Source organism: Fusarium musae, chromosome 4 (assembly GCF_019915245.1).
Source record: "Fusarium musae strain F31 chromosome 4, whole genome shotgun sequence".
NCBI classification, from domain to species: Eukaryota; Fungi; Ascomycota; class Sordariomycetes; order Hypocreales; family Nectriaceae; genus Fusarium; species Fusarium musae.
The window spans coordinates 2,786,705-2,812,806 of NC_058390.1; the positions used below are offsets into that span (position 1 = coordinate 2,786,705).

Here is a 26,102-nt window from a genome sequence, read left to right on the forward strand (position 1 = left end):
GACTTGCCATCCACGATACGATAGAATACGATTGTTGGGAAGGGAGACCAACTTCTACTACCAAGTGTTTGACCACGGCAATGGCTCTCCAACAGAGATTGGTGCAGTATATCTGCAGCGTTCTGCTGCTTGTTAGCGCTGCCAGCGCTTTGAAGTTCGACCTGATTGCACAAGCAGAGAGCTCAAAGAGGGAACGTTGTGTGCGCAACTTTGTCGGAAAAGACACACTTGTCGTGGTGACAGCGACTGTCGATGGCTACAAGGGTGACGGCATGGTGGTGAACCTCTACGTACGCTGCGCACAGATACATGCAAGTGACAAGGCAAAACTGACATAACTTTACAGATTCGAGATGCCGTTGGCAACGAGTACGGCCGACCCAAAGACGTTGTCGGGGAATCCAGGACCGTCTTTACATCACATGCTGACGCTGCCTTTGATGTTTGTTTCGAAAATATTGTTACTGGTTGTATGTGATGGTCCCTGAGCGTAGCATGTCTGGTGGTTTCATTGCATGCTCTGCTCTATTCTATTGTTTAACATGCTGACAATTCTTCAGCCCAGCGAATCAACAACCCTACCCGCCATGTTGAGCTCGATATCGACATCGGCGCCGACGCCAAGGACTGGTCCGCCATCCAGGCCACCGAGAAGCTCAAGCCTGTTGAGGCTGAGCTCCGCCGCATCGAGGAAATCACTGGCGAGCTTGTCACCGAGATGGAATACCTCCGCACACGAGAGCAAAAGCTTCGAGACACCAACGAGAGCACCAACAACCGTGTTAAGTGGTTCGGTATCGCCACCACTTGGTTGCTTATTGGTCTCTGGGTCTGGCAGATCATGTATCTCCGTGCCTACTTCCGATCAAAGCATCTTATTTAAGAGATTGGTCTTGTATGCGTGCCATCTGTTGGGTCGGGAGCCTTCTTCGAGCCTCGAGCAATCGGCCATTCCGGCCCTGAAGACCTGTTTAGGGTGTTGGGGCTTCCTATATGATCATGCCCCTCCGTCTTGATTTCGATTGGCCATGCTAGTCGTTTCCAGGCATGCTCTTGTTGGAATCCGTAGCATGCAGGATTAGGACTGGGAAGCTTAGGCAGGGGTTGGGCCTTGGCAATTTGGGGTCTCTGTGTTTTGAAGAGTCATGTGTAACAAAAAGTCATGGAAGGAGCAATAATTTTACGTACGTACATGAGGCATTGAGCCAACAGAACTGCAAGCGACTCATTGATTCAACGTTGTGAGGTCTGTTCGGTCGAGTAATCACTATCGGTATCTGGACAAGATAGGAGGGAACACAGCACCAAGCTTAGGCACCATGAAAAACTGAGCCTGTAATGAATGCATCACCTCGGCGTTTACGCCATGAATTCTATGCTTTCTTCACCAGGACTTTCCAGCCGGCATCCGTGCTGTTACTTTCAAGGTGCAATTGAGCTAGCCAACTAAAACGATTCAACCTACCATAATAAAGCTTTGCCGGCTATAGGAGACATATCTGTTTAAGCTCCTTTACGCTCTGAAGATGTATGGATGTATATCTTTCGAAGTTGCCTAACTTATACTTTTGTTTAAATATATAGAAAGACATGCTTTTTAGTCACATATATACCTAAGATAGCTGTACTTCCTTGAGTGACTGTGATAGACGACTAAAGCCTCTCATCTTCTCATATCTAGGTATGTAGCCATCTTAGGAAGGAATCTAGGTAAGGTAGTTTGCGACACGCACGAGATACATAGCATGTCTGGGGCATCATTCTGATTGGTGCGCTGTTCTTTATCCCACATCTGAGGATGGTGCCCCTCCAAACCCACTCCTGTCATTGTTAATTGCAAGACCCCGCGGTGCCTCCGATCAACTTGACAAAGAAACGAGACCAACTCGAAGCTACTAAGGTAAACTGCACAACATGGCGGACCTCAACCCTCCCAAAACCGCCGTTCAGGACCAGGATATCAATCCTTGGTCAGTCGAGGGAGCTCAGGGTGAGAATGGTGAAGTTGCTGCCATCGACTACGACGCCATCTGCTCGTACGTGCTACCCCTCTTAAGACTTGACTACCTAGGTCCCTAGGATGTGACTAACACTTTGGAAATAGGAAGTGGAATACCTCAAAGATTGACCAAGCGCTCCTCGAACGATTCGAACAGGTGACTGGCAAGAAGCCTCATCGCTGGTTACGACGCGGCCTCTTTTTCAGCCACCGCGACTTCGACAAGATCCTTACAAAGTACGAGCATGGCGAGCCCTTCTTCCTCTACACTGGCCGGGGACCTAGCACTGGCAGTCTTCACCTTGGTCACACGATTCCTCTCGAGTTCACAAAGTGGTTGCAGGATGTCTTTGACGTGCCATTGGTTTTCATGTTGACGGATGACGAGAAGGCTTTATTCAAGGATAGCTTGTCATTCGAGGACACCCACAAATACGCTCTGGAAAACGCCAAAGATATCATTGCCCTTGGCTTTGATGAAAAGAAGACCTTCATCTATAGTGATCTCGAGTACCTGGGCCATCATTTCCTCATGAACGCCTACGAGTTTTCCAAGCTGGTAACTTTCAACCAGGTCCGTGGAGCTTTTGGCTTTGACGGGAGGTGCGTCAAATTGTCCACGTATCTACTTACCACAACACTAACTGAATACAGCGCCAACATCGGCAAGATCTTCTTCCCTGCAGTTCAATGCAGCGCTGCTTTTGCTACATCATACCCCGAGATCTGGTCTGATAGCCCTTCTCCCGATCGCACCAAGGCACTGGGCAAGATCCAGTGCCTCATCCCCATGGGTATTGACCAGGACCCCTATTTCAGGCTCATCCGCGACAATGCCCACAGGATGAAGAACCCGTCGCCAAAGCCTGCTTTGATCCATTCCAAGTTCCTCACCGCACTGCAGGGTGCCGGTGGCAAGATGTCATCTTCAAACCCCAACTCAGCCATTTTTATGACTGACACAGCGAAGCAGATTAAGGTAAGGCTCCATGCCATATAATTGAGGTGCAGAAGCTAAGTTTATCTACTATAGAACAAGATTAACAAGTTTGCCTTCAGCGGTGGCCGCGAGACGCTCGAAGAGCATCGTGAGAAGGGAGGAAACCCCGACGTAGATGTGGCCTACATCTACCTCACTTATTTCGAGGATGACGACGAGAAGCTACAAAAGATCTACGACGACTACAAGAGTGGCACTCTCCTCACTGGAGAGTTGAAGAAGATGGCAATTGAAGCTCTGCAGTCTGTTGTAGAGACCTTCCAAGAACGAAGGAAAGCCGTCACCGACGAGGTCCTCAGGTCGTACATGAAGCCTCGAAAGCTTCAGTGGGCTGGAAACCCAAACCCAAAGCCTAAAGAGTCGAAGCCAAAGGGGGAAAAGAAGAAAGAGAACGACGAGAAGAAGACCGAGTTGCCTGACCGTACTGCAGAGAAGTCGGCCTAGGCATTACTGGTATGCCAACGGCAGGTGATTGTCCGTTGTAGAAGAAACAAAGCTAGCATTGTCAAGGATAAAATGGAGTTACGTTTATCTCTGTGTATATGTATCAAGGCCTCCTTTTTGCTGTGAAAACTCTTGTTAGTCATTTCTTCATGAATGCATTCCCTGTGTAAGTCAACTACCAAACCCTGTTCATGACATGTTTCCCCCGGACCCACCCGCTCCGTATTAGAAATTATCATTCGGCCGCGGCTCTTTCAGTCTCGGAATCTCGACGTCAACGACAGACAAGCGCTTCTTATTTGCCACTACTCTCCCGACTATAGTCTTTTGCCGACTTTCTTAAGACAACAGCATCACCCTGCTATATTTCCATCGCCTGACAAAACTCTCTCGGAAAAGACCACCATGGCCTCCCTCATTTCGCGCACTATGCGCCCGGCCGCCCTACGCCGCATTGTCTCCGTGCCCGTTAGACCACTCACCACAACAGTCTCACGGCGATCCGATAATCTCTCATCCTCAGAGCTCAAGGTGGGCGAACTTCAGGGTGCCAAGTTCAGAGTCGAACCTCTACGCAGGGTGGGCGAGGATGACGCTACCAAGCGGGCTCGCCTTGTCTGTACGTTTTAAACAGTCAATTGATCAAAAGGACTACTGCTGATTCCACTTAATAGACCAGTCGCGAAAACGAGGTACCTTGGAGTCTGATCTTCTGCTATCCACTTTCGCAGCCGCCCATCTGCCCACGTTGTCCCCAGAACTTCTCGATCAGTACGACTTACTCCTCGATGAGAACGACTGGGATATTTACTATTGGGCGACGCAAAAGGAGCAATTGTCCACGACGAACCCTTCGTCCGCCCAGTCACCATCTACCGCTGACATTGACGCAAAGCCTGAAAGCGATCAGATTACCCGGCATCCCCCTTCGGGCGAATGGGCGCAGACCGTGGGCAATTTCAAGCCCGCCTACAGGCCCGTGCCTGCGCGCTGGAAGGACAGTGAAATCCTTGACAAGTTGAGGGCCCATGTGAGAAGCCGGAGTGTTGACGGTGGCGAGGGTGGTGGTATGGGTTTCATGCCTCCTCTTGAGCCCCCTGAGGTCAAGAAATAGATTTTAAATGGGACGCTCAAGAAGAAGTTGCCGAGAACTGTATTTCAAAGAATATCACGCAAAGTCATTGTACTATACGTCTAGCATCATGTATTATCATGGCCATGGGGCCCAGATTTTTAAATCTCAAGATAGGACCTCCATGTCGCTTGGAGGAGCGCTGAATACAAGCAGGGAACGAAATAAGGAGAGTGTGAATTCTAGTGGATTTTCAACCCGCTGGACCACGTACGCGTGGGATCTCCCTTACATACTGGCAACTAATAAAGCATGTATAGCCAATCCTTCCAAACTCCTCGCGCCTCCAACCTGGTTCGCAAACTCCGTGGGATATCGCCTCATGACCTCAGCGCTAGAACGAACGCAAAAAAGAATGAAACCGCCAAATAGGAATAAAAAGCGACGCAACAATTACCTGAGGGCCATGACAAGAAAGCAACGGGAATGAAGAAGCGGGCTCAGAAGCAGAAGAAGGGGGCGCATAATCTTGTCTTTTCTTGTCTCGTCTCGTCATCAATATCGTAGGCTGAAGAAAAGGGGTTCATGAATAAAAACAGAGGGTATCAAGCCGTTCATTCCAAATGCAAGATGTTGCACCTTCACCCACCTCCTTCAGGCAGAATGTTCCCTAGACTCCTCAAAACTTCAATGACCGGCATGTCCCTTGTTCCCACACTCGCCTTCTCTCGTTCCTCGCGCTGTCGAAGACGGAGGGCGCTCACACTGAGAACCTTGTCCGCTTCTTTGCCCGCGACCACAACCCGCTGCTCGAGCTTGTGAACGTTATCGGCAAGTTCGTCAATCTGAAACTCGAGTGATGACTGGATAGCGCGCAACCTTGATTCTGTCTGTAACCTTACAGCATCGAACGATGCTTTCTCATCTGCAAGGAAGCCTCTGATTTTACCTTCTTCTGAGTCCAAGAGATCAAAATCGGGCAGAACAATAGGTCCGATCTCGTCTTCAGGGAAAAGAGGTGGTTGTTCCGGCGGAGGTTTCCGTATTGCTTGCCACGCTCTCTTCTCATCTTGCAATCTGTGAAGGAGGTTAGTCGAGAATCCAGTCAGTTGCCCAAATAGATATACCTCTTAATGTTGATTTCAAGCTGAGCCAATTTCTCGTCCAACTCCATGTTTCTGGGATTGGGTTTCAGCACAACAGGCGCTTTTGGGGCATCGTCCTCTCGGCTAAACCAGTCCGAGAATTCGGATCTGGCCGCAAAGTCTTTCAATAGCTGATCCTGAATGGCACGAGCTATTGATAGTCAGTACTCAAGCATGACATAAATTATCTCAAAATGGTACTCACCACCGAGAATGGCGTTAGAATTCGGTGTGCCATGAGGAGGCTTCCCTGGCAGCGCGCGCTCGCCACACCATGTTAACAATTGCTTCATACGCCGAGGTTCTGTAAGGCCTTCGGCTTCAATGTGTTTATAGAAATCCGCCGGGTTGACCTCTCGATGAGGTATTGCTGTTTGTCCACTCTCGATCAAAGAGCTTGCCCTTCTTCCACGATTACCAAGGCTGCTCCGCCTGTTGGAACTGCCTCCCTTCTTTCGCATCTCTTTATTCCGGTTAATAATGGGTGTGTCGCTCATAGGCAGGGCGATCGTGGCCGACTGCGCAGGTAGTTCGCGTTGCGGTGACTTGTCCCAATCCGGGGGCGGTCGAGTAGACTTTGCACGGTTCCCCCGTTTCTTGGATGCTCCGTTGACACGGGGAGCTGGTGCCAGTTCAGGCACTGCCTCTGGTTGGGGCCCGGGATCGGGTTCTGGTGCTGACGCTGCTTGAGGAACTTCTTCATCCTGAGAGTCCCCCGACCTCCGCGTGCTCCTCCTTGTCGATGTTCTTTTAGGGGCATTAGTTTGTCGCCCTTCTGACGCGTCAACACTCGCTTTTCGTCTACTACTCTTTCTTGTCACAGGTTTCGTCGTAACGCTCATTTCGCTCTCTGCAGGCGCCTCCTCCGCAATGGTTCCATTTGTTGTCGGTGCCTTAGCAGCGCGTTGCTTCGCAGGTCGTCCCTTGGCATTTTTCTTGACAGGCTCCGCCTTTGGCTCTGGCTGTAGTTCTGGTTTTGGTTCATCTGACTTATCCGTCTTAGGTCGCTTCGATTTTCGAACAAATGCGAAATCATCGTCATGCTCATAATCTGTCGCCACCGCTGCATTTTGACGGTCAGCGGGTCGTCTCTTGTGGGCGCCATCACCTTCGTCATCAATCAACCTACCAGCGAGACGCTTGCTCGATCGTCGCCCGTGCTCGTTGCTCATGCTCATTACTTGAAGCGGCCGCCGAGTCGTCACCAGAGTCGTCATGGGTGGCGCATTCGGGACCGTCGACGATGCTATTTTTTTTTTTCCTTAATTCTGGGGTCGTGATGCTGGGGATTCGTCGGTGCGGGTGCGGCACTGATGGGGATGCTAAACTGTCGCGCAGGGTCAAAGAGGCGCGTCGCGTCGCGATTCTCGTGTACTGGCTGCTGGAAAAACGATGTATAAAAGTCTCAGGTGCTATCGCAGTGCAATTCGTGACGGTTTGATCTGTTTATGGCCTCATAGATGGTGATGGGTGGTTCGCGACGTGGGTGTGACTGTTTAAATCGCCTTGTTTACATGAGAGGTGATTTGGTTGTTCAACGCTAGACCCGATTGGACTGCTACCAGACCCCACCTCGAAATCCTCTTACCCAGAGGTTCACAATGAGCCAGTGGAGCAAATTCAAATAACGTCAATGCATTTTTCACTACGGAGTACCTCGAACAGCTTGGGGCTATGAATTGTCAAGCTGGATCTATCTTCCAAATCTGGACGGGGGGAGAAAACATCTCAAAAATGGCCTTGCCGCCACTTATAGTATCTTCAATAATAGTCTCACGCCTCAATTGGCTTCAAGCGACCACTTAAGTAATGCTACTGCCTGCGTGTAAAGCAAAACATATCAAATCACCAGTGAAACGACATCATAGTATATACTCTTCGTGTTTCATGTTGCAACTATCGTTCATCTCAATCGCAGCTTGTGTTGCTTGCAGCTACGTATAAAAGCACAAAACCAAAACACCAAATAATTTGATCTCCAGGAACCGAATTCCCCAAAACGCCCTCCACCCAAGTTGGCAAAAAGGTCAACCTGGCCAAACACCTTTTTGAACTGCGCGTTCCGTGTACCTTGCTGGGAAATACTTTACGTACAAGTTAAAAGTTGTAACGGCGCTGCCTCTAGTAAGAAACGCTCAAGATAGAGCGGCCTCCTCGCGCAAAACAAAAGCGTCAAGTGATCTCCAAGTGAAGCTCGACAAACTCCTGGTCTTAGACATCGCCTCCGTCTGGAAGCTATGTTGCCTCCGATCAAATGTTGTACAGCTCAAACGCGAAATGAAGTTGTGAGCCGATGGGCCTCCGGTGGAATAAACCTAAACCCTGTATATGCATATAATAAATAATTACCTCGGTGAGGTCGAATGGTGTCGTGACTGGGCAAAGAAAGGGTCGTCAAGTCCATGTATTATGTGGTTCGATGGAGAAGCGTGGTTAGGTTGCTCTACCTTGGCAGACTGCCCTAACTGGGGCTGTAACTCGTTCTATGAGAAACGCCGCTGGACACCCTGGCCAGCCATAACTTGCTGGTTTGGCATAGGTGCTGCCATGCCATAAGGGTTAATCTGAGGGTTGAAAGGCTCAACAACCTGGGACAAAAATGCACCGTGTATTCCCTGCTGCTGAGTAACTGGGCAGTCCTTGTGGGCAAGAAGAAGCGTCTTCAAATTGACGACTTCTTCTCTTAGTTGCGTTATCTGCGCCGTCAAGGCGTCGTTCTCCGTGCTGAACATTTCGACCTTGGTCTGTAGGTTGGCCAACCACTGTTTCTTTCTCTGGCGGCATTTAAGGGCAGCGACACTGAACAAAAATTAGCGACAAATAATAAACGATGCCATCATAGACATACCGGTTACGTTCAAGGAAGTTCTTGCGCTTCTCCTCGTCAGTCATCTTGGACTTGGAACCACCATCTTCATATTTCATCTTGGATTCGTCATCAGACATATCCATATCCATAGGCATGGAGTTGTTAGCCTTGGACTTCTTATTAGCGGGAGCCTTAGAGGGAGGCTCATCCGCTTTCCTGCGACCGTTGGTCGCTGGGGGATTCTTCTTGCCCCGGCCACGTGTATTAGGTCTTGCCTGTTCACTTTCATCCGACATCATGCTTCCTTCACTCATACCACGAGCTGAGCCAATAGAGCCGCCGTTAACACTGGACATTTGAGGTGAGGTATTCATATTCTGAGGCGCGACAGGGGCAGGATGAGCGTGGCCAGGTGCACCTGACGTCGCTGCGAATTGGTTCGCGTTTTGAGCTCCGTTTCGACCCTGGGCTAGCATAAAAAGGCCGTTGGCAGCGTCGTTATCGTGAGGGTCGAAGGGCCCGGACGCAGGCTTCGCTTCGGACTTATTGATTGAAGCACCGTTGGGCATTTCTTGGGGTTGGGAAGTGACAGAAGGCTGTTGAGGTTGCTGGGCTTGGGAAGTTTGCTGGGCTTGAGGACGTGGAGCAGTGCCGTTTTGATCACGTTTGGCCGCAGCACTCATCGCAGTGCGATGGAAATCGAGAGTGCTGGGTGTTGCTCCGCCGCTAGCAAGCTGAGCGAAGAGTGCTTGGGAGTTGGGGCTGGGAGCAGGGAACATAGAACCACTGCCACCTGGTGTCAAACCCGTCCTCAAGGAGGATTCGTTAGGAGTAGGAAATCCGCCACGAAGATGATGTGTATCGCCAAAATAATCATTAGCCGGACCAGAGAGCATTGCCGGACTCAGAGGGCCGGTACGTAAGGAGCCTCCTCCCCAATTGAAAGGAGTCGCGTTGCTACCAGGCAGAAGAGAGGACGGTGATGTCAATGCAGCAACTGAAGGTAGTTTTGTTCCCCCTGGTGTCTCTGGAGCGCCCCCGAAGGACTGCTCGAATGGATTGGGCTCCAGACTGAGAGATCCGCCGGCCTGAACCGCGAAGTAGTCCGGGGTGTTGCCTTGTTGTTGACCAGGTCGAGGAGGAGGGGCAAGAGGTTTGGCTTGTTCGGCATTGGCAGCCTCTAATTTCACGGGAGGATCGGCTGCCTTCGTGTCGGTCGTAGTTTCTGCGACAAGGCAAGATGTAAGCAAGCGTTACAGTCAATTGAATGAAGGGGCCTTGGTTTGACGATGACGGAGGACAAGAGACGGAGAAGGAAAGCGATGACGGAAGTGGACAGAGATGAGGATAGAGAGGGATGATCGATACCAATGACAAACATACGTCATGCAACAGGATAGGGTAAGGCACAAGGCATGTAGGTGTAAAGTCGACGATGTGATAAACAAGAGGAGGGGAAATTGAAGAACATACCAGGCCGAGCAGGAGAGCTGTTGGATTGCTTGGGGGACTTCGACTCACCTCCAGCAGAGGCTTCAGTTGTAGTCCCCATGATGACGATGATGTATTATATCTGGGGCTGGCAGGTTGAACAGTGCTGGCTGGATTGGAAGTGTGGGGGTGGGTGGCAGTAGAGCAGCAAAGATGGAGGAAGACGAAAAAGTCAAATGAGGTCAGAGGCGAAGAAGAACAGAATAGCAGCGCGGCAGCCGTCTGAGACTCTACTATAGGACGGCACGGTTTTAAGAGTTGGACCAGGGGCGATGGCCGCTTTTCGACAAGTCAATAGCGCAGGCAGCGCACAGCATACGCTCTGAAACCTCTTCAACCAAGGGAATGCGTCCTGAAAGCTCGAGCGTGGATGTGAATGGGATATTTGCTTATACTCGGCACTCGGCGTCAACGAGACAGAAGCAGGAGTGAAGAGGCGCGCGCGTGTCTTTGCTGTAGACAGAGACAGACGATGTACTAAGCAAAAGATTGGTTAAGAAAGGGGATAAGGATAAACAGACGCGAAGGGCGTTCGTGGTGGAGTTGAGGCTCGTGCCTCTCGAAGCAAAACACACACAAAAAAAGGATACGATAGATTTGCGCCGTGTTTCGAGGAGCGACAAAGCGGGCGTTGCTTTGCTTGCGGGATTGCGTCGTTGGACGAGGATTGTGAAAGGATTAGATTGAGACAAGACGTCAGAGATGACGTTGTGGGCAGCGAGGAAAGAAGGCGCAAAAAAAAAAAAAGGCGGCGGCGGCTGGGCTCCTGAAAGCAAACTCAAGAAGGCCTGGGGGCGAAAAAATAAGGGAAAGGACTTGACTGAGGGGACACTAGGCCGGCTGACAAAACCGACAGACACTGGCCTCGCACCTAGATACTACTGGATACACCCTAGGCATCCTGCTTCACACTGTAGGCACTGTATTTGATTGCATCGTTCGATCCTCCCCTCCAAAAAAAGGTCCGGGGAACCAACCAGACGAGTGCGTTTTGGGCGAATCACTTTGGTTGAGTTGCAGGGGGGGGCAGGGGGCAACGTTTCACTGATTAGAAACGGAGCATTGAATCTGTAAACAGAAGTGCCATAGAAGGAACCCAGAATGAAAGGAAAATCGATCGTGATGGCCGAGCATCATCCCACGAATCGGTGATTGCAGCTTGATGCCGCCGAGCTCTCTCCGCATCATGTGGTTAAGCCATAAGTTATAATGGTATTCTGCAGGTAAATTGTCTTTGTTTCTCCTCATGGCTTGGAAATGTCGGCAAAACAATCTTTCGAATAGATCCAACGTTGGTAGTCGTAATTGATTACATACTTTTTCCAAGGTTTCAAACGGGTCCAAATCATGAAATGAGATAACCAGCTTACAGTACTGACACTGTGCGGATGCCAGACGTGCTAGCATTTTCTCTGTCTCCATACCCCATTTCCAGAGGAGCCAGTAAAGCAAGTGGGCACTTAGACCGGAGCATCACCGTCATTCCCACATCAATCAATCCAATTGGCGCATCTTTCGGTGATGACGCAAGGAGTGGCCTCGTCAAGCTCATCTTGACAACAACAATAATTCCTTCACCACCCTCATCAATCTTGGAAATCTCGCGACTGTATCCGTTTTCAGTTCCCTGACTAAACCCGAATACTGTCTCAATCTTGATTGATATCTTAGATCAATTAGATTCAAGCTGAGATTGGAGACCAGAGCCAAGCTTGAAGCCCCATGTTGCTGGTTGAAAAGCTCCGTGCTCTTGGAACTCTGTGTTCCAGTCTGGGGGGCACGCTCCCGAGTCCCGCCCCTTGTCTGGTCTTTCATTCTGGAAACCAAGGTTCCAAAGTCACGTTGCTGTATCAGACTCTTTGCGCTTTGCTGGTACTGACCCCACGAGTCTCTCATTTCTGTAACTTTCTACTTTTTGAGTACATAAGTTACTTCAGAACCCTCCCGGCTTTCATGGATTTATAAGTCGGAGGCGTCGTTGAGGGATCGACGTTCGTTGCAACACACCCCCTGAACTCTACTACACACACCTAACTCGCGAAGAGGAACTGGCTGTCGCGAGCCTCTTCTGATCAGGCGCGCTCTTGTTCATGTTATTGTCTATCTCGATCGGCACCCAGCTTACAGGACCATTGTCTTTCATCCGCCCTGAACCAAAGCCCCTTTCTTGCCAGTGGCCAATTAGCAATAAAGAACCTGGACATTCAGATTGACACTGAAGCCTTCACCAGCCGACGTTCCACTTTAGAAATCAAGGCTGCACGCTAATGGCATGACCCCCTGGACTTGGTTGGGTCCTCAATCCCCTCTGGCCATTCACAAGCAATATCGCATTGTGTTCGCGCACAAGTGTGCGTTGTCCCGTGAAGTCGTCTGTGCCCAGAGGTATTCTCGCATCACGCCAAACTCTGATGGCGTTCAAGTTTTCGGGGGGATGCAAGAAGTGCTTCGGTATTTTTATGAGGGCTATGTGAATAAGTGAACACTTGGCTGGTGATAGGCTTCAACAAGACAAGAGCAGGCGTGATAACAAATCCCATCATGTAAAACCTGGCGTACTGAGGGGAAGGAAGATACACTGTGTCACCTTACGTCGGCAGGTCGGACATGCTCGAGGACAAAACACTGTGTCAGGAACTCGTACAGCAGTTAGGTATTCAGGCGCCATATGACTTGTCCATGACGTCAGCTCTTTCAGCCAGTCATAGTTCAGATGTTCGAGTTATCAGATACTGAACGGCTTCGTTCCTATCATTGTTAGTTGCATTTACGCACGCATCACAGTCAACGGATTCTCGAGGCAAAACAACAGGCACTGGACATCAGCTTCGTCAACAAGCTGGAGCGCTCACTTACTTTTCCAGACTTCTCCACGGTCTAATTTGACAACGGGAGATATGTTAGTCTGTTCCCACCCGCAGTTGGACCACCATGTTGAACATATCAAGGAATGCTTTGTCAGCCTCCGTTACCGTTACTGTCCAGTTTCAGTTGAACTCTCCCATCCTATTCAAGATTGGTTTTTCTAAGACCTGGATTTCATTGAAGCCTGGCCGCCGGGTACTATCTTGCATTTCTCGACATCCATTTCCAAGCTTTTCCACGGTCCCTAACACTAATAAAGCTCCAGTCGACTTCATAAGCTAGCACTGGCGCCGATGCGCCTACCGGGGTCAAGAAACGATGGTCGAGAACAGTATGTGCTTGCTACTCGTCCTCTTCTGGCTTGCAATACTTCTAGAGGTAACGAACATACAGACTGTTTACCCATATACAACGGAACCATCCGTACCCTCATACGTTCATGCAATTCATCGGCCCATGCAAGGGCCAAGGAAAGACTTGTAAGTGTTGAGTTATGACGAAAACGCAGCCTGTATGAGTTCCCTCAAATGTGACTTGTAGACAGATAACCAAGACAGCCCGATCACTTCGGAAACTTGAAACTTGTCCAGTAATTGATATTGTGTATGTCAAAATGGATATGTAGCTCTAACCAATATTCCGGTAAAGATTGTGGTTGAATACTCCGGGTACCCAGCAGAGCCGCTTCCACAACTCTAATTTGATGCCCCTTGTCCTAGCATGACGTTTAAGTGGACTCGGCCGAGCCAAGTAGCTACCAACCATTTCAGTGACACAACAGCACCCTGCTTTGCCTACTCCAATGTCTTCATCTCATATCAATATCTTCGCGAATTGTCATTTCTCTAATAACCTGACAACTACGAGCGAGGTGGTCATGGAATGAATGTTCCGTCGTCACGCTCTGCCCCGCCTAACCGTCAGGTACCTAGTACTGAGTCTACTGACCGCCCTTGGATGAATTCCATTTCATAAAGCGATCGACAATTTGGTGATAATCGAGATCCGGATGGACTGTTGAGATATGATCGAGATTGGGCCTTACATTCAATGTTGGGTATCTCCTGTTTGCCAAGCCTCGTAGGTATGTTGTTTAACGTACATACGACGTCCATATATAGTAACTTTGCTGTGATTCTGACGTATAGCAGTCGTCACGATAGAAATGGCGGGAATTCCAAACAGAACTGCTGCCCTAGGATAACTCGTTTTTTTAAGCCCACCTATCTTAGCTTGTTCCAACAACACCTTAGATCTTGGATTGGATACCTGTCTAAAATATACTATGGTTGATTACCCTACACGATGACTTTTCGATCTGAATTCGTAACCATGAAATAGGAGACAGGAGACAGAATAGCAGCTATGTCATTGATTGGCTTCAACATATTGGTCTAATTTCTTGCCCATCATTAAGATGTGCTTTCCTAGCTATCCCAGGCATCTTCGGAGGAACTAAGATACCAAAGACATCCTCGTACATACCATGTGGATTGCAATATAGCACACGTTTTCGGGACTCAGGTGTAGAAGCCGATCGTCGAACAACGAGAACAGTGCTCCCCGCGGTTATGGCCTACCAGACACAAAGTTAATTATTCAGTTTATATTTTGACCAGAAGGTACAGATAGTTGTAATGTGTATATAGCTAGATTTTCATGTTTAGTAACAGGAATGGAAAACACTGCCGAGACGGTTATGACATGTTGTCTTGAAACATTAGTAGATCTTCAGTGGTAGGGCTGAGGCACGCCGCGTCTTTATTCTCGTGTTATTTCCTACCACAATTCACAACCGCTGTCCCCATTATTATCATTCAACTCAGCCATAACCATCAAATGGCCTAGTCCTCCAAATAACAACCTTGTCAGGCTATCAGGTATTGCCACAACTGGCTGTACCCATACCATACCGAGCCCAAGACAACATATTCGCTATCAATATCCCCGTAACCATCAAACAACTGGAAAACAGACACTGGTACCAGCTATTTCCAGGTACCCATCGAGCTGGAGGGATGCACTGACAGCCCCCCATTACCGGAGGCTTATGAGGCATCATCGCTACCAACAACACCGTAAAGCACGAATTGCCACACAGTTTCGACCTGTATATGAGAACACATCGCGATCAAAACCTTTTGTTCCCAGCCTCCATCGCAGCCTTGGGCTGAACTAGTATATTGAGTAATGAATACCTAACAACACAAAATATATCCAACTTGAAGCCCTACCGCAGCATGATACCGAAAATTTGAAATTATTTGTTGCACGCGAGAAAATGTAAAACGAATTAGCTATCAACACATGGGAATACCGGGGATATCTCCCAATGGACACAATCCTCATACCTCAATGGGTCTTCATGATTTGATGATACCTGATCTCACCACATTGTAACCATTTCAGGCATGTCACGAAAACCTAAGCTAACTGATCAAGACGGCCAATATTAACGATCACGACCACTCAATTGATTAGGCATTTATGTGGGTGCATGGATTAATTACTTCCAACGGCCAACTTTTGACGAAATCGCTTCCAACATCACCCTTTTTTACTACTTCGGTTCGTCTGTTAAATGCCACCCACCGACCATATGCATCAAAATCGCCGAAGAGTCTGTCTTGCAGGACAGGTTCATGCCATGAATAGTGTTTACCACCCGTCGTTGCCACCAGTGTTCTGATTGCTGTAGCCGTCACCACCCCCCACGGCATCAGCGTTGGACCATCCACCGTCCCCGTCACCAGCAACACCAAAGCCGTCAGCCTCATCGACAGGAGGGACCTTGCATCGAACTTTGGTGTGGCCGTACTCCTGACAGTTGGAGCACTGAACTTTAGTCCCTGGACACTGGTCAGTCACGATTACGACAATAAGCAACGCAAGTAACTCACAATCCTTCGGCTCGGGGCACTCCTTGCTGAAGTGTCCTTGCTTCTCACAGTTGCGGCAAGTCACAGTCGACATGTCGCGAGGCTGGTCACAGTCTTTGGCGATGTGGCCCTCCTGACCACAGTTGCGGCAAGCACGGCTGCCACCGCCCTGAGGACAATATTTGGCAAAGTGACCCACTACGACAGTTAGAACAACGACAGTGAAAACGTATCATATAGACTCACTCTCGTTGCACTTGCGACATTCGACATTGGCGGGATTGGGGGGCTCCTCGCAGTCAGCGGCCCGGTGACCAGATTGACTACTGCTGTCAGTTCACAGTTCCAGATTCTTCGTTCAAAGCTTACCCGCAATTCTTGCAAGCATTCTTGTCCACACGGGGCTCAGGACCTGATGGATTAGTATCATGTTCAGTTGACGGACTACCAATAAGTCGACTCACAGTCTCTGACACGGTGGCCATCCGCACCGCAGTTGAAGCAAGAGATCTTGACCACATCGGTACGTTCCGTCTTCTCCTGAGTACAAAACTTGGAGATATGTCCAAGTTCCTTGCAGTTCAGACAAAGAGGAACACCTCGATCCACGACTTCGCCAGCGTCATCCAGACGAGAGAGAAGTTCGTCCCGGCTCTTAGGCCATCCTTCGAGCTCACGAGGACGATCAGCATGCTCGACAAAGCGATAAGAAACGGTGTATTTCTTGTCGATATGGCCCTGAAGGTCCATGTTGGTGAAAACAGGGACGAGAGTTCGCTCAGTCGCAATGAGCCAGAGGCCAATGCCGTGGTCGATCAATGCTTCTTGGAGTTGGCGATAAGTAATATCACCATCGACGGCCTTGATGTACTCTTGGACCGCCTCCTTAACGTCGTCGACGTCTCGATCACTGACGGCCTGTTTGATTTTGTTCCAGGCGTCATCAGCGCTGACATCAGCGATGTGGTCGCGGTTAATCTTGCGAGGCTTTTCGCAATTCTTGCGCATGTGGCCTGGGCATATGAGCATAGAGCATCACGCAGCAATGGATGAAACTGACCTTCTTCACCACAGTTCTCGCAGATCATGGGGGGCTTATCGGGACACTCCTTGATCATATGACCAGGCTGCTTACAGAAGCGGCAGGTCATCTCCTGAGGATTGGGACACTCGGCACGGCGGTGACTGAGCCTGTTAGATGATGTGGTTCCCCAGAAAGTTGGCTCTTACCCAGTCTCGCCACAGCCGAAACACTTGTCATCACCAGCGGGCTGTTCGCTTACAAAACCATCGCCGTCGTCGAAACCATCGTTAGCGAAGCCAGTGTTGTTGGTGGATGTGTTTCTGTGAATGTCAGAATATCGGGTTCTAGGTAAGTACAACTGAGAGCACATACCCAGCCTGTCCTCCGCTTGTCCAGTTATCTTCCCCAAAGGTGTTCGCATGGGCCGAACCACCCTGCTCGTTGTTCCAGTCGGACATGATGGAGGAGATCGTCAGCCTGAGTCTAAACGCGGTCGTTACTATATGTGAGCAGAGATGAAATGAGTGTTTAGTGACGACAAATGCAGAACGTAATGGTGTAATGACGGCTCCCTGGATTCCGAGAAGGGAGAAGATAACTCTGGAAACGGATGCCAATAGCAAGCATCTGAAAATATGTCTCGAGATGAGAGGGAGAACGCGGAAAGCGGCTGACGAGGACCGCAAAACATGAAATAGCCAAAACCAAGCAGCAGAACTTCTCAAGACGGTTCCACGACGACAGGGAAATTCGATGGATAGAAGAAATACCAAATGAGATAGAAAACTGACGTTTTACGTACCTTGAGGATTGAGTATTGTCTGACTATCAACAGAAGCGTTGGCTGGCAAAGACAACAGCAAGTTATTTCTTAGCACGAGGGCATGAAGAGTTGAAAAGAGTACAAATAAAGCAGAGCCTTATATCGGAGATAACTTTGAAAGGCAAGCGCAATGATCTGTGCCTTCTTGTGCCCGATGAGGGATGTTGAGGAATGCAAGTGTGGTTGAGGAAGGAGAAGACGAAGAGAAGTGGAAGGAGGAAAGAAAGAGCAGGAAAGAAAGAGCAGGATCGAATGAGGTAGTGAATCACTGTTGCCTGGGGCAAGAATTTATCAGAAACACACATGCGTTTGTTTATTCTATAATCCGGTGAAATCAGAAGGAGGCATAAAATATGACGGCCACTGACAGATGCGCAGCACTGGCAATCACTTAGCTGCAGTAAAGGCATCAAAGCACCAGAATATTGCAGACCTTGTACTAGAATGTTGATACAAGAATAGAAGAGGAGCAGGAACATAAGGAAGAGCATGCGATGATGATAATATGAAGAATGTTTTCTTGCCAATATAACAATAGGTACCTCGTAGCTGAGTCCTACCAGCAACCTATCACTCTTATATTGTTTATAAGACCCGAGTGAGATCCAGTGAAATACCCGCGACGCGCAAATTCTAATCAACTGATGCTAGAGTTGCCTTCTTGCTGCTCCAATATGAAATCAAAAGCTAGAAATCGAGACTCTGTTACACCCAGATTGCGTAACACGAGATCAGATCAAGTTGTATGTTCAACCAATAAATCGTTACCAGCGACCTAAAAACTGTACGGGACTGAAAAGCCCAACTCAGAACGCTTCGAGTACAAAAGATCAGGTGAGATTTGCGCTGTATCGAAATTGTTGTGCAACACCAGTCAGTCACCTTTAAGCCTCACAATTACGAAGGGGGATAACTTCATAAGCACTCCAACGTTTGACTAATACCCCAGAAAAAGACTCTCCACTATTACACATGAAATGGGAGGCCACGAAGGCTGCAGGCCACCAGCTGAGGGCCGGGATCGCGGCTCCCATGCCCGTGTCATCCGCTCACGAGATTGAGCCCGAGAGCACAGTGACAGACAACCTATGACAATGGCGCATATCGAAACCAAACAGCAATCGTACTGTTCGGGATTGGTCCGACATCGCCCACCGCCCGTTCCCGACCCGTACTGCAATATCTACTACGGTAGGTGGTTCCGAGCCGTTGTCTCCCCCACCCTTGGCTCGGATTACCAATGATCATATCCATGTCAGCTACCCATTGCCCGACCTGGGAGCAAGAAAGCATGGCCTTTAGAAGCGGGTGTCAAAATAACTGTAAATAACTTGGTAAAATGCCCCTTAACATGAGGCTATGTTACCTAAATATTTTTGTGACCTAGGATCGAAGTCTTGAGTTTTCTTTCCTCGCCTGCCTAGCTCGGGTACCTAGAATTGAAGTGTGGAAGAAATAAGGTAGAAAGAAGAGCTCAGAACCAAACAGGGTTGAGAAAGATCAAGTCGTATGGTTTGATAGGTAACTCTTAGCTACCAAAGACCACAAATTTCTTGCATCTCCGGGAAATGCAAACGGCAACACCAACACCAATTCTAAGAGGCTACTTCGTTATCAACTTATCGGCGACAACTGATTGTGACTGCATGATTGTAGCCATTCCCAATATGATGGGCTCTCTAATGACCTTTTAATTCGGCAGAAGTACTCGGCGTCTCCGCAGTCGGAATAAGGGCCCTTTCGAAGAAGCCAAAAAACCCCCGCCGTGGAAAAGCAGAAAAATGACCCCGCAACCCTGATATCAGATGCAGTACCGTTCATCTGATAGTCAGGCCACACGGTACAGTCTCTCGTATGCTAGGGCATATTGCACAGTTCATATTGGCCGTGCACGGTACTACCGTTCTTTGACTAATCCAGGACACCACCTAGCGACCGCCGAGTCAAAAAGTCTGGGTCTAACATCACCTTGGAGATCTTAAAAACGTTCTGTCCCTCATCTTTCCTTACTCTCTCGTTCCCCTCCCCTCTCATTGATTTTGCCTTTCTGTTGTCTATTCACTCGCCATGGCGCCCGCGACCCTCATGATCGATCCCAGTGACGACTTCGTCATGCCTGTCACAAAGTCTGTCCAATCTACCTCGCCACCCAAGCGAACGCTTCTTCTGGCGCCTCCTTCTCTTGCTTCCAATTCCGACGCGCTCACATCTATCCTCGCCGATTATGATCGCTCCGTCACCGATCTCCAGATGCTTGACCGTCTCTCCCTGGGATTGGTCACATTACCTCCTTCCACCTACGACCTTGTCTTGGTCCTGTCCGATGCCTCTTCTATGTTAGGCGAATCCCTTGCTTTGATGAACCGAACTGTCCTTGGATCTCTCGCCGAGTCCCTAAAGCCTAGCGGTCGTCTACAGTCTCAAGATGGCAACAGCCTGGAGGAGTCCACTTTGTCAAAAGAAGCAGTTTTGGCCGGGTTGATATCATCGCGGGGTGGTTTTGAGAAACCCGACTACGGTGAGAATGACGGAGCCATTACTCTGAAGTTTGGCAAGAAGAAATCCCAGCCTGCTCCTCTCGCAGATGGCTCTGTCCCTCTGAACCTGAAGAGGAAGCCCACTGAGGCGAAACCGAAACCAGCGGTCCCTGCCGGCGTCGGCTTCATCGATCTTGAAGACGACCTTGAGGACGACGATCTAATTGACGAGGATACTCTCATGACTGAAGCGGATCTGGCGAGACCCATCAATATCCGTAGGTAACCCCTGCAAGTGCTTCCGTAGTCGAATATATCCTGACAATATACTAGCTGCGGAATGTCTACCCAAGGCTGGCAAACGTCGTCGGGCCTGCAAGGACTGCACATGTGGTTTGGCTGAACGTCTTGCTGCCGAAGACGCCGATAAGCGCGCAACCGCCGACAAAAAACTTGAGAGCATTAAACTGGCAACAGACGACCTGGCCGAGATCGACTTCACCGTGCAAGGTAAGGTTGGCTCATGCGGCAACTGTTCCCTTGGCGACGCTTTCCGTTGTGACGGATGCCCTTATATTGGGCTTCCTCCCTTCAAGCCAGGTGAAGAAGTTCGCCTGCTCAATAACGATGTGCAACTCTAAAGTTTGGCTTATACAATCTTTCTTTCTTCATGGGCAACGATGGCGCAGCACTGCAGGCGTAAATACAAGCTTTACTTGATAGGCGGACTGTTTGCTTTGGAACATGGAACACGATACACAGGCTGCAAGCCACACAAGGATCTCGGGGCAAGGTTTCACGGAGGGCTCAGATCTACATACGGAGTTTGTCGGCGTAGGATTACCAACTTAGATGATGACAAAATTGATTTGATTCGCGAGATGAATGAGGAAAACGCCAGACCTCCCAATTGTGACAGAACCAACCACTTTATGCAAAAGAACCAGGGCGCCAGCTAAATATACAACCAGAGAAATCGTATTCAGGGTGGAAACGAGGCCCGTTCATGACCTCGGCTTGAAATTATTCGGCGTACTTGGTGACAAACTTCTCGCTACTGTCATGATTCGCTGGAAACCTAGCACTGTTGCTGGTTCCCGGTGTTGTTACATGCAAATCGTCCAGTTCGCTTTCATCAAAAGCCGCCGACTCAAGATCACCAGGCTGTGACTTGGCTCGGTGGCCGTTGGGTTGACTGGAAAGATCGTGATCAGCCAAAGCAGAATAAGCAGCGCCCCTGCGACGTTCACGCCATATCCAGTATCCCCAGACGATGACACCAATGATGACGATGACCAGAACAATTTCGCCAGACTTGTAGTATGCTGCCCACTTGGCCTCGTCCAACTGCTTTTGGTGTTCCTCGTCGGCGGTCTTAGTACTGTTCTTGGCGTCGCCAACGCTGGTCTTTGGCCCCTTCTCGCCATCAATGCGACTGTCAGCAGGGTCGCCGCCAACTCTGCTGATATCAACGCCCATGAAGCGGTCCAGCATATCTCGGCTTCTTCGTGGAAGGTCGAAAGGGACCATGTGGGAGGAGTTATAGACAAGAACATATGTCAAGTTTCGGGCCTCTTGCCAGAAACCAGCTGTCTCGTCCTCAAAAGTCCAGTCACGCCGAGGAGCCCAGTTGCCGGGTGTTACTTCGAAACCCTTCCCACCGTTCCACTCCATCTTGCTAAGCATGTTTTCGGTTCCAATGTGGTTGCAAATGAGATCCTCAGCTCCAGAGAAGAGCATGATAGGAACCTCCTTAAGGAGAGCGGGCAGGAGATCAACCGAGGGTTTAGACTTCCTTGCGTTGAAGGCACCTCCAACAGCACCGTTACACTCAGTCCAACCGACAGATTTTTTTATGCCATCGACGTGAAGGGCTTTCGTAACCTCGGGTTTTCTCAAGTAAGGAGTTAGGTGCACCAGATCCGGAGGCCAGTTCATGCCGCAGCTAGGGTATGAATCTTTCAGTCGCACATCGTACATGTTAACGCATGCATTATCGCCGTCACCGTTCTTGGTTAGTCTGAGCATGTTTGACAAGATAGCTTCGCATTCGCCGTAATCAACATGGCCGACATCCGAGGCCATCATTCTTTGACAATTGCGCAGATCGCCTTGCAGTTGCTTGTGCTCGTCGGAATCCTTCTTGATCAGACCCTTCTGTATGGCAAATGTAATATAAGCGGGATACTGTTCGATTGGGTCGATCCAGCCATTGCCGATCAATAGTCCTTTCAGGTTCCATGCGGTTGCAGGATTCTTCATGTTGCGATCGAGAATAGCCCTGGCGATGTATGGGATATGCTGTCCGGCGTAAGACTCGCCTGCGATGTATATCTGCGTTGTTCTTAGCAAATTGAAATGCCCAAAAGGAAGAGGCTGCTCACATCATCGCGATCGTACTGGGGAAACAGAGCGAACCACTTCTCAAGGAATTTGACAAATTGATCCGCCATTTCTTTGAGTTCGTGTATATAGTTATTGGTGTCAACCGAGCTGAAGCCGGTGCCTACAGGGTTATCGACGAACAGCAGGTTGGCGAATTCGTTCCACGAGCCATTGTTGTAGACCAAATGGTCTTGATCCTTGAGCCGATAGGGGCCGATTTCCATCATGGAGCCATCTTCTGAACTGCAGCCTGGTCCACCATTGATCCAAATAACGGTCCGTTGTCTATCAGCGATGTGTTGGTTCTCAAAATGCCAAAAGAACAAGTTCCCATGAGTATCTGGGGTGACTTCGATGTGACTAAAAGGGACGCGGATGCGTCAGTAAGCCTGGAGCAAAGGGAGGAAGCAGTTTGTCTAACCCAGCGTGCATCTTGACATCGGGCCCATCGGTGGGCAAACCCGGAAGGTCGCGAACATAGTAGTCGGCAGCTGCAGCTTTTGTTGCGGTCGCATCGTTTACAGCGATGGCTAAAGTTGGTGCGAGGCAGAAGGAGACAAGGGCGGCCCATCGTCTCGGGGACGGAATCATGGATTTGAGGACCATGATGAAGTTGCGGACGAAGGACGCCGCGGGTGATGTTAAAGAACACAGAAAGGAAGGGCGAGTACTTATAAGAGGACGGAATGTGAAGATTAAACAGACAAAGAATTGAAGGTCCTCCTCGTCGTCAACGACATGGAAAGCAATCAGAGTTGCTGTTGGAATGAAGGTGCCTGGGTTGATAAAGGGACAATCCAGCCAGTACTTGGGACCTAAGTTACGTTAGTCCAGGAGAGATGAGGTGGCCCCTCGGGACCCCGGGACGGTTTATAGTGGGGACCATGCTAGCTTCCGTACTGTCGCTGGTCGCAGCTGTGGCTTGGTGCTTTACTTCTGGTTGTAGTGGATGAGGTAGGGAGGTAATTCCTCCAGGCAAGGGGTGCATTTGCCTCTAATTTGGACTACCTACTCCTTTGATGTCCGTAAGAACCACGCATTTTCTTCTTCTTCTTCTTCTTCTTCTTCTTCTTCTTCTTCTTCTTCTTCTTCTTCTTCTTCTTCTTCTTCATATTTTGTTTTACTCCGACGCAATCAATAATACATAACCTTTAATTTCCTTATGCCGGTTCCTGTTGGCCGACGTGTTCATGTTTGTCTTTTTAGTATCGTGGCGCTATTGACTTTGCTCCTACTGGTACTTAATAAGAAATAGCTTCGTGAACGTCGGATATAACAGTATAAACGGTATGCATTATCAATGTATCGACTGCATGACCTCCAATAATCACTCGTCACTGGCTTACTCTGTTGTTTCTCCCGGCATTCTTCCACATTTATTTATGATCAAGTTCAAAATCAATAAGACGTAGCGATACTCAGTATTGGAAAAGCGAGAGGAATGGATTAAAAATCTTGGTGCATCTGCTCGATAATTCCTATTGCTTCAGCCTTCTCAATGTACTAACTTTCAAGCTACGGACCTAGTAGACAGATGGATAAGGTACCTTAGGTAGGGAGTCTCAAAAACCCTCTCCAACTAAACCAATCAGAGTCTCCACCACATTCACTTTTGTGAAGTCCCATATTCAAGGTGCAACTGAACGTCTATCAATATCAGAAGTCATCAATCAATAGCACAAGCCTTCAGTATTTACCACCATTACTTGCCTAGCGTACGCGCCACTGACTTTTAATCAGCATTGCCCCTCGCCAGAGAACAAAGAAGAAATGGCAGCCTCTGGGAAGACTTTTATTGTCGAGCATCTCGACCCAGAACTAGGCCCTTGGTCCGAACTCGAGTATCTGGCCATTGCACGCGAGACACAAGCGACTCATGGTTCTTTCATCCTCTCCAGTTTACCTTCTGCGTTCCAGGTTCCAGCAGATCTGGCCAGCAACCCCGCCTTCACTGCTGAGCAGCGTGGTGTTGAGGAGCTCTACGCCGCCAACAAGTCGCGAGTTTGTCTGCTAGATCCATCAGCCGCCAAGGATCTCTCTCCTAAGGATGGTGAGAACTTTGATGCCTTCTTATTTGGAGGCATTCTTGGTACGTAAAATGCATGAGGAACGGCAGACGTACTGTCACTAACGTTTCATGTTTGTGTGATAGGCGATGATCCTCCTCGAGGTTTGTGACTCTTAGGAAAAAATTTTGCTTGATACATTTTGACCAGAAATCTTAGACCGTACTTCAGAGCTTCGAAAGAAGGGCTTTGAAGGTCGCAGACTCGGCCCCAAGCAGATGACAACAGACACGGCCGTCCGGGTTACTCGTATTGTTGTTCAAGACAAGGGTTCGTTATCCGCCTACTGGCCCCTGTAGCTCGGAAGCTTATGATGACCACCAGTGCCACTTGATCAGGTGCCCTACCTGGACTTCCCTGAGCTCAAATTCAACGAACACGAGAGCACCGAGATGCCCTTCCGATATGTACAGGGTGAAGACGGCAAGCCTATCATGCCCAAGGTTTGTGGGGCCATTTAACCATACTCACCAGAATCTAACAGTCTCCTCTAGGGCATGGTCGAGTTGATTCAAAAAGATGCTGATAAGGCTGTGGATGATCTCTTCTAAATAAATCAAAATAAACAATTCTATCCACTGTCTGGACCCAGTTGCTGGGTATAAGACTTGACTATTCTTTGTCATCACCAGGGGCTACTTAAACATCGCTTCAGCAAGCGTGATTCTTCATAACAATGCAGTTGAACTGTCAACTAAAGACTTGTGTAATAAGTTATTAGCTAGATAACTATGTTGACATGCGGATGAAGATAGCAATAAGCCTCAATATCTAGCCTCTGAACCACGTACATTACTTTTGGACGGTCTTTAGTTTTGGTTCGCAGTTCACAATCACCTAATAATACCAGGTACTTCCAGCTCCTGCCTGCTATCTACTACCCTATCTAGTTCTCAAATACATAATAGCCGAGCCCATGAGTTCTTTGCTTGCTTCCAAAACTGCCCGTATACAGCACGCGCCTTTACATGAATGACGACTTTGCTCCATAGCTGCCGCTTCGGCAAATGAATAAACGAAGAACAAATCAGGCATAAAAAGAATTTGATAGAATTGCCAGATTTCATGGCAAGGGTTTTTGTATGGTGTAAAGTTCCTTCTGAGAGGGTCTGCTCGGTTCAAGCGAGTGAGATAGGTCTTTCTTCATGCCAAAAAAGCCAATGCAGATAAGCGGAGATGCAACAAACGCGATTGTTTTATATAGGCAGTCGCTTCAGGCTGCTAACCTTATTGATACGCCAACAAATAACAAACAGAACTAAGTGGCTCGATACTAACATGAGAGCATGATTCTATTTACCGTTGCCAAATCTAGATCATTGTTCGATGTGCGAGTTCCTCAATGGCGAAGGCTCTTCTCGCAAAATGTGACTCGAAAATCGCCAGATTCGCTGCGCATTCTCTTCTGCGGATCTGATGAGTTCAGTTGCGCTTCTCTGGAAGCTATTCATGAAGAGCATCGCCACAATAAGAACCTTGTAGAGTCGTTGGATGTAATGGTTTTGCCGCCACGACGCATGGGAAGAGGTTTCAAAACACTGAGAGAAGGTACGCCAAATCCATGAGAAAACCACGATATTGTGCTTATTTATATATCGATTCAGTACCTTGTAAGTTGCTGGC

At 48.9% G+C, this 26,102-nt stretch overlaps 9 protein-coding genes across 9 annotated transcripts; 5 read left to right on the top strand and 4 right to left on the bottom strand.

Annotated features, from left to right (window-relative positions):
- Positions 1 to 80: 80 nt before the first annotated feature.
- Positions 81 to 883, top strand: ERV25 (vesicle coat component; the record flags this gene model as incomplete). The annotated part of the gene is made up of 3 exons (XM_044823444.1): positions 81 to 290; positions 347 to 470; positions 561 to 883. 3 exons carry the CDS (start codon positions 81 to 83, stop codon positions 881 to 883), a joined length of 657 nt encoding a protein of 218 aa, XP_044681935.1.
- A 1,031-nt stretch (positions 884 to 1,914) lies between these two features.
- Positions 1,915 to 3,443, top strand: J7337_005771 (uncharacterized protein; the record flags this gene model as incomplete). Its single annotated transcript, XM_044823445.1, has 4 exons — positions 1,915 to 2,036; positions 2,105 to 2,602; positions 2,654 to 2,978; positions 3,033 to 3,443. The coding sequence occupies 4 exons, from the start codon at positions 1,915 to 1,917 to the stop codon at positions 3,441 to 3,443; spliced, it is 1,356 nt and encodes a 451-aa protein (XP_044681936.1).
- Positions 3,444 to 3,848: 405 nt separating this feature from the next.
- J7337_005772 (uncharacterized protein) lies at positions 3,849 to 4,557 on the top strand (the record flags this gene model as incomplete). Its single annotated transcript, XM_044823446.1, has 2 exons — positions 3,849 to 4,062; positions 4,118 to 4,557. 2 exons carry the CDS (start codon positions 3,849 to 3,851, stop codon positions 4,555 to 4,557), a joined length of 654 nt encoding a protein of 217 aa, XP_044681937.1.
- Positions 4,558 to 5,156: 599 nt separating this feature from the next.
- On the bottom strand, positions 5,157 to 6,838 carry J7337_005773 (uncharacterized protein; the record flags this gene model as incomplete). The annotated part of the gene is made up of 3 exons (XM_044823447.1): positions 5,157 to 5,592; positions 5,643 to 5,811; positions 5,866 to 6,838. 3 exons carry the CDS (start codon positions 6,836 to 6,838, stop codon positions 5,157 to 5,159), a joined length of 1,578 nt encoding a protein of 525 aa, XP_044681938.1.
- A 1,305-nt stretch (positions 6,839 to 8,143) lies between these two features.
- On the bottom strand, positions 8,144 to 10,021 carry J7337_005774 (uncharacterized protein; the record flags this gene model as incomplete). The annotated part of the gene is made up of 3 exons (XM_044823448.1): positions 8,144 to 8,459; positions 8,509 to 9,694; positions 9,943 to 10,021. 3 exons carry the CDS (start codon positions 10,019 to 10,021, stop codon positions 8,144 to 8,146), a joined length of 1,581 nt encoding a protein of 526 aa, XP_044681939.1.
- Positions 10,022 to 15,483: 5,462 nt separating this feature from the next.
- Positions 15,484 to 17,186, bottom strand: J7337_005775 (uncharacterized protein; the record flags this gene model as incomplete). The annotated part of the gene is made up of 8 exons (XM_044823449.1): positions 15,484 to 15,674; positions 15,726 to 15,902; positions 15,951 to 16,027; positions 16,074 to 16,116; positions 16,169 to 16,717; positions 16,765 to 16,889; positions 16,935 to 17,048; positions 17,101 to 17,186. The coding sequence occupies 8 exons, from the start codon at positions 17,184 to 17,186 to the stop codon at positions 15,484 to 15,486; spliced, it is 1,362 nt and encodes a 453-aa protein (XP_044681940.1).
- Positions 17,187 to 19,618: 2,432 nt separating this feature from the next.
- Positions 19,619 to 20,669, top strand: DRE2 (electron carrier; the record flags this gene model as incomplete). Its single annotated transcript, XM_044823450.1, has 2 exons — positions 19,619 to 20,306; positions 20,362 to 20,669. 2 exons carry the CDS (start codon positions 19,619 to 19,621, stop codon positions 20,667 to 20,669), a joined length of 996 nt encoding a protein of 331 aa, XP_044681941.1.
- A 382-nt stretch (positions 20,670 to 21,051) lies between these two features.
- Positions 21,052 to 23,019, bottom strand: KEX1 (Cell death protease; the record flags this gene model as incomplete). Its single annotated transcript, XM_044823451.1, has 3 exons — positions 21,052 to 22,362; positions 22,413 to 22,698; positions 22,835 to 23,019. 3 exons carry the CDS (start codon positions 23,017 to 23,019, stop codon positions 21,052 to 21,054), a joined length of 1,782 nt encoding a protein of 593 aa, XP_044681942.1.
- A 1,164-nt stretch (positions 23,020 to 24,183) lies between these two features.
- On the top strand, positions 24,184 to 25,030 carry J7337_005778 (uncharacterized protein; the record flags this gene model as incomplete). The annotated part of the gene is made up of 4 exons (XM_044823452.1): positions 24,184 to 24,502; positions 24,639 to 24,749; positions 24,804 to 24,922; positions 24,974 to 25,030. 4 exons carry the CDS (start codon positions 24,184 to 24,186, stop codon positions 25,028 to 25,030), a joined length of 606 nt encoding a protein of 201 aa, XP_044681943.1.
- Positions 25,031 to 26,102: the final 1,072 nt, after the last annotated feature.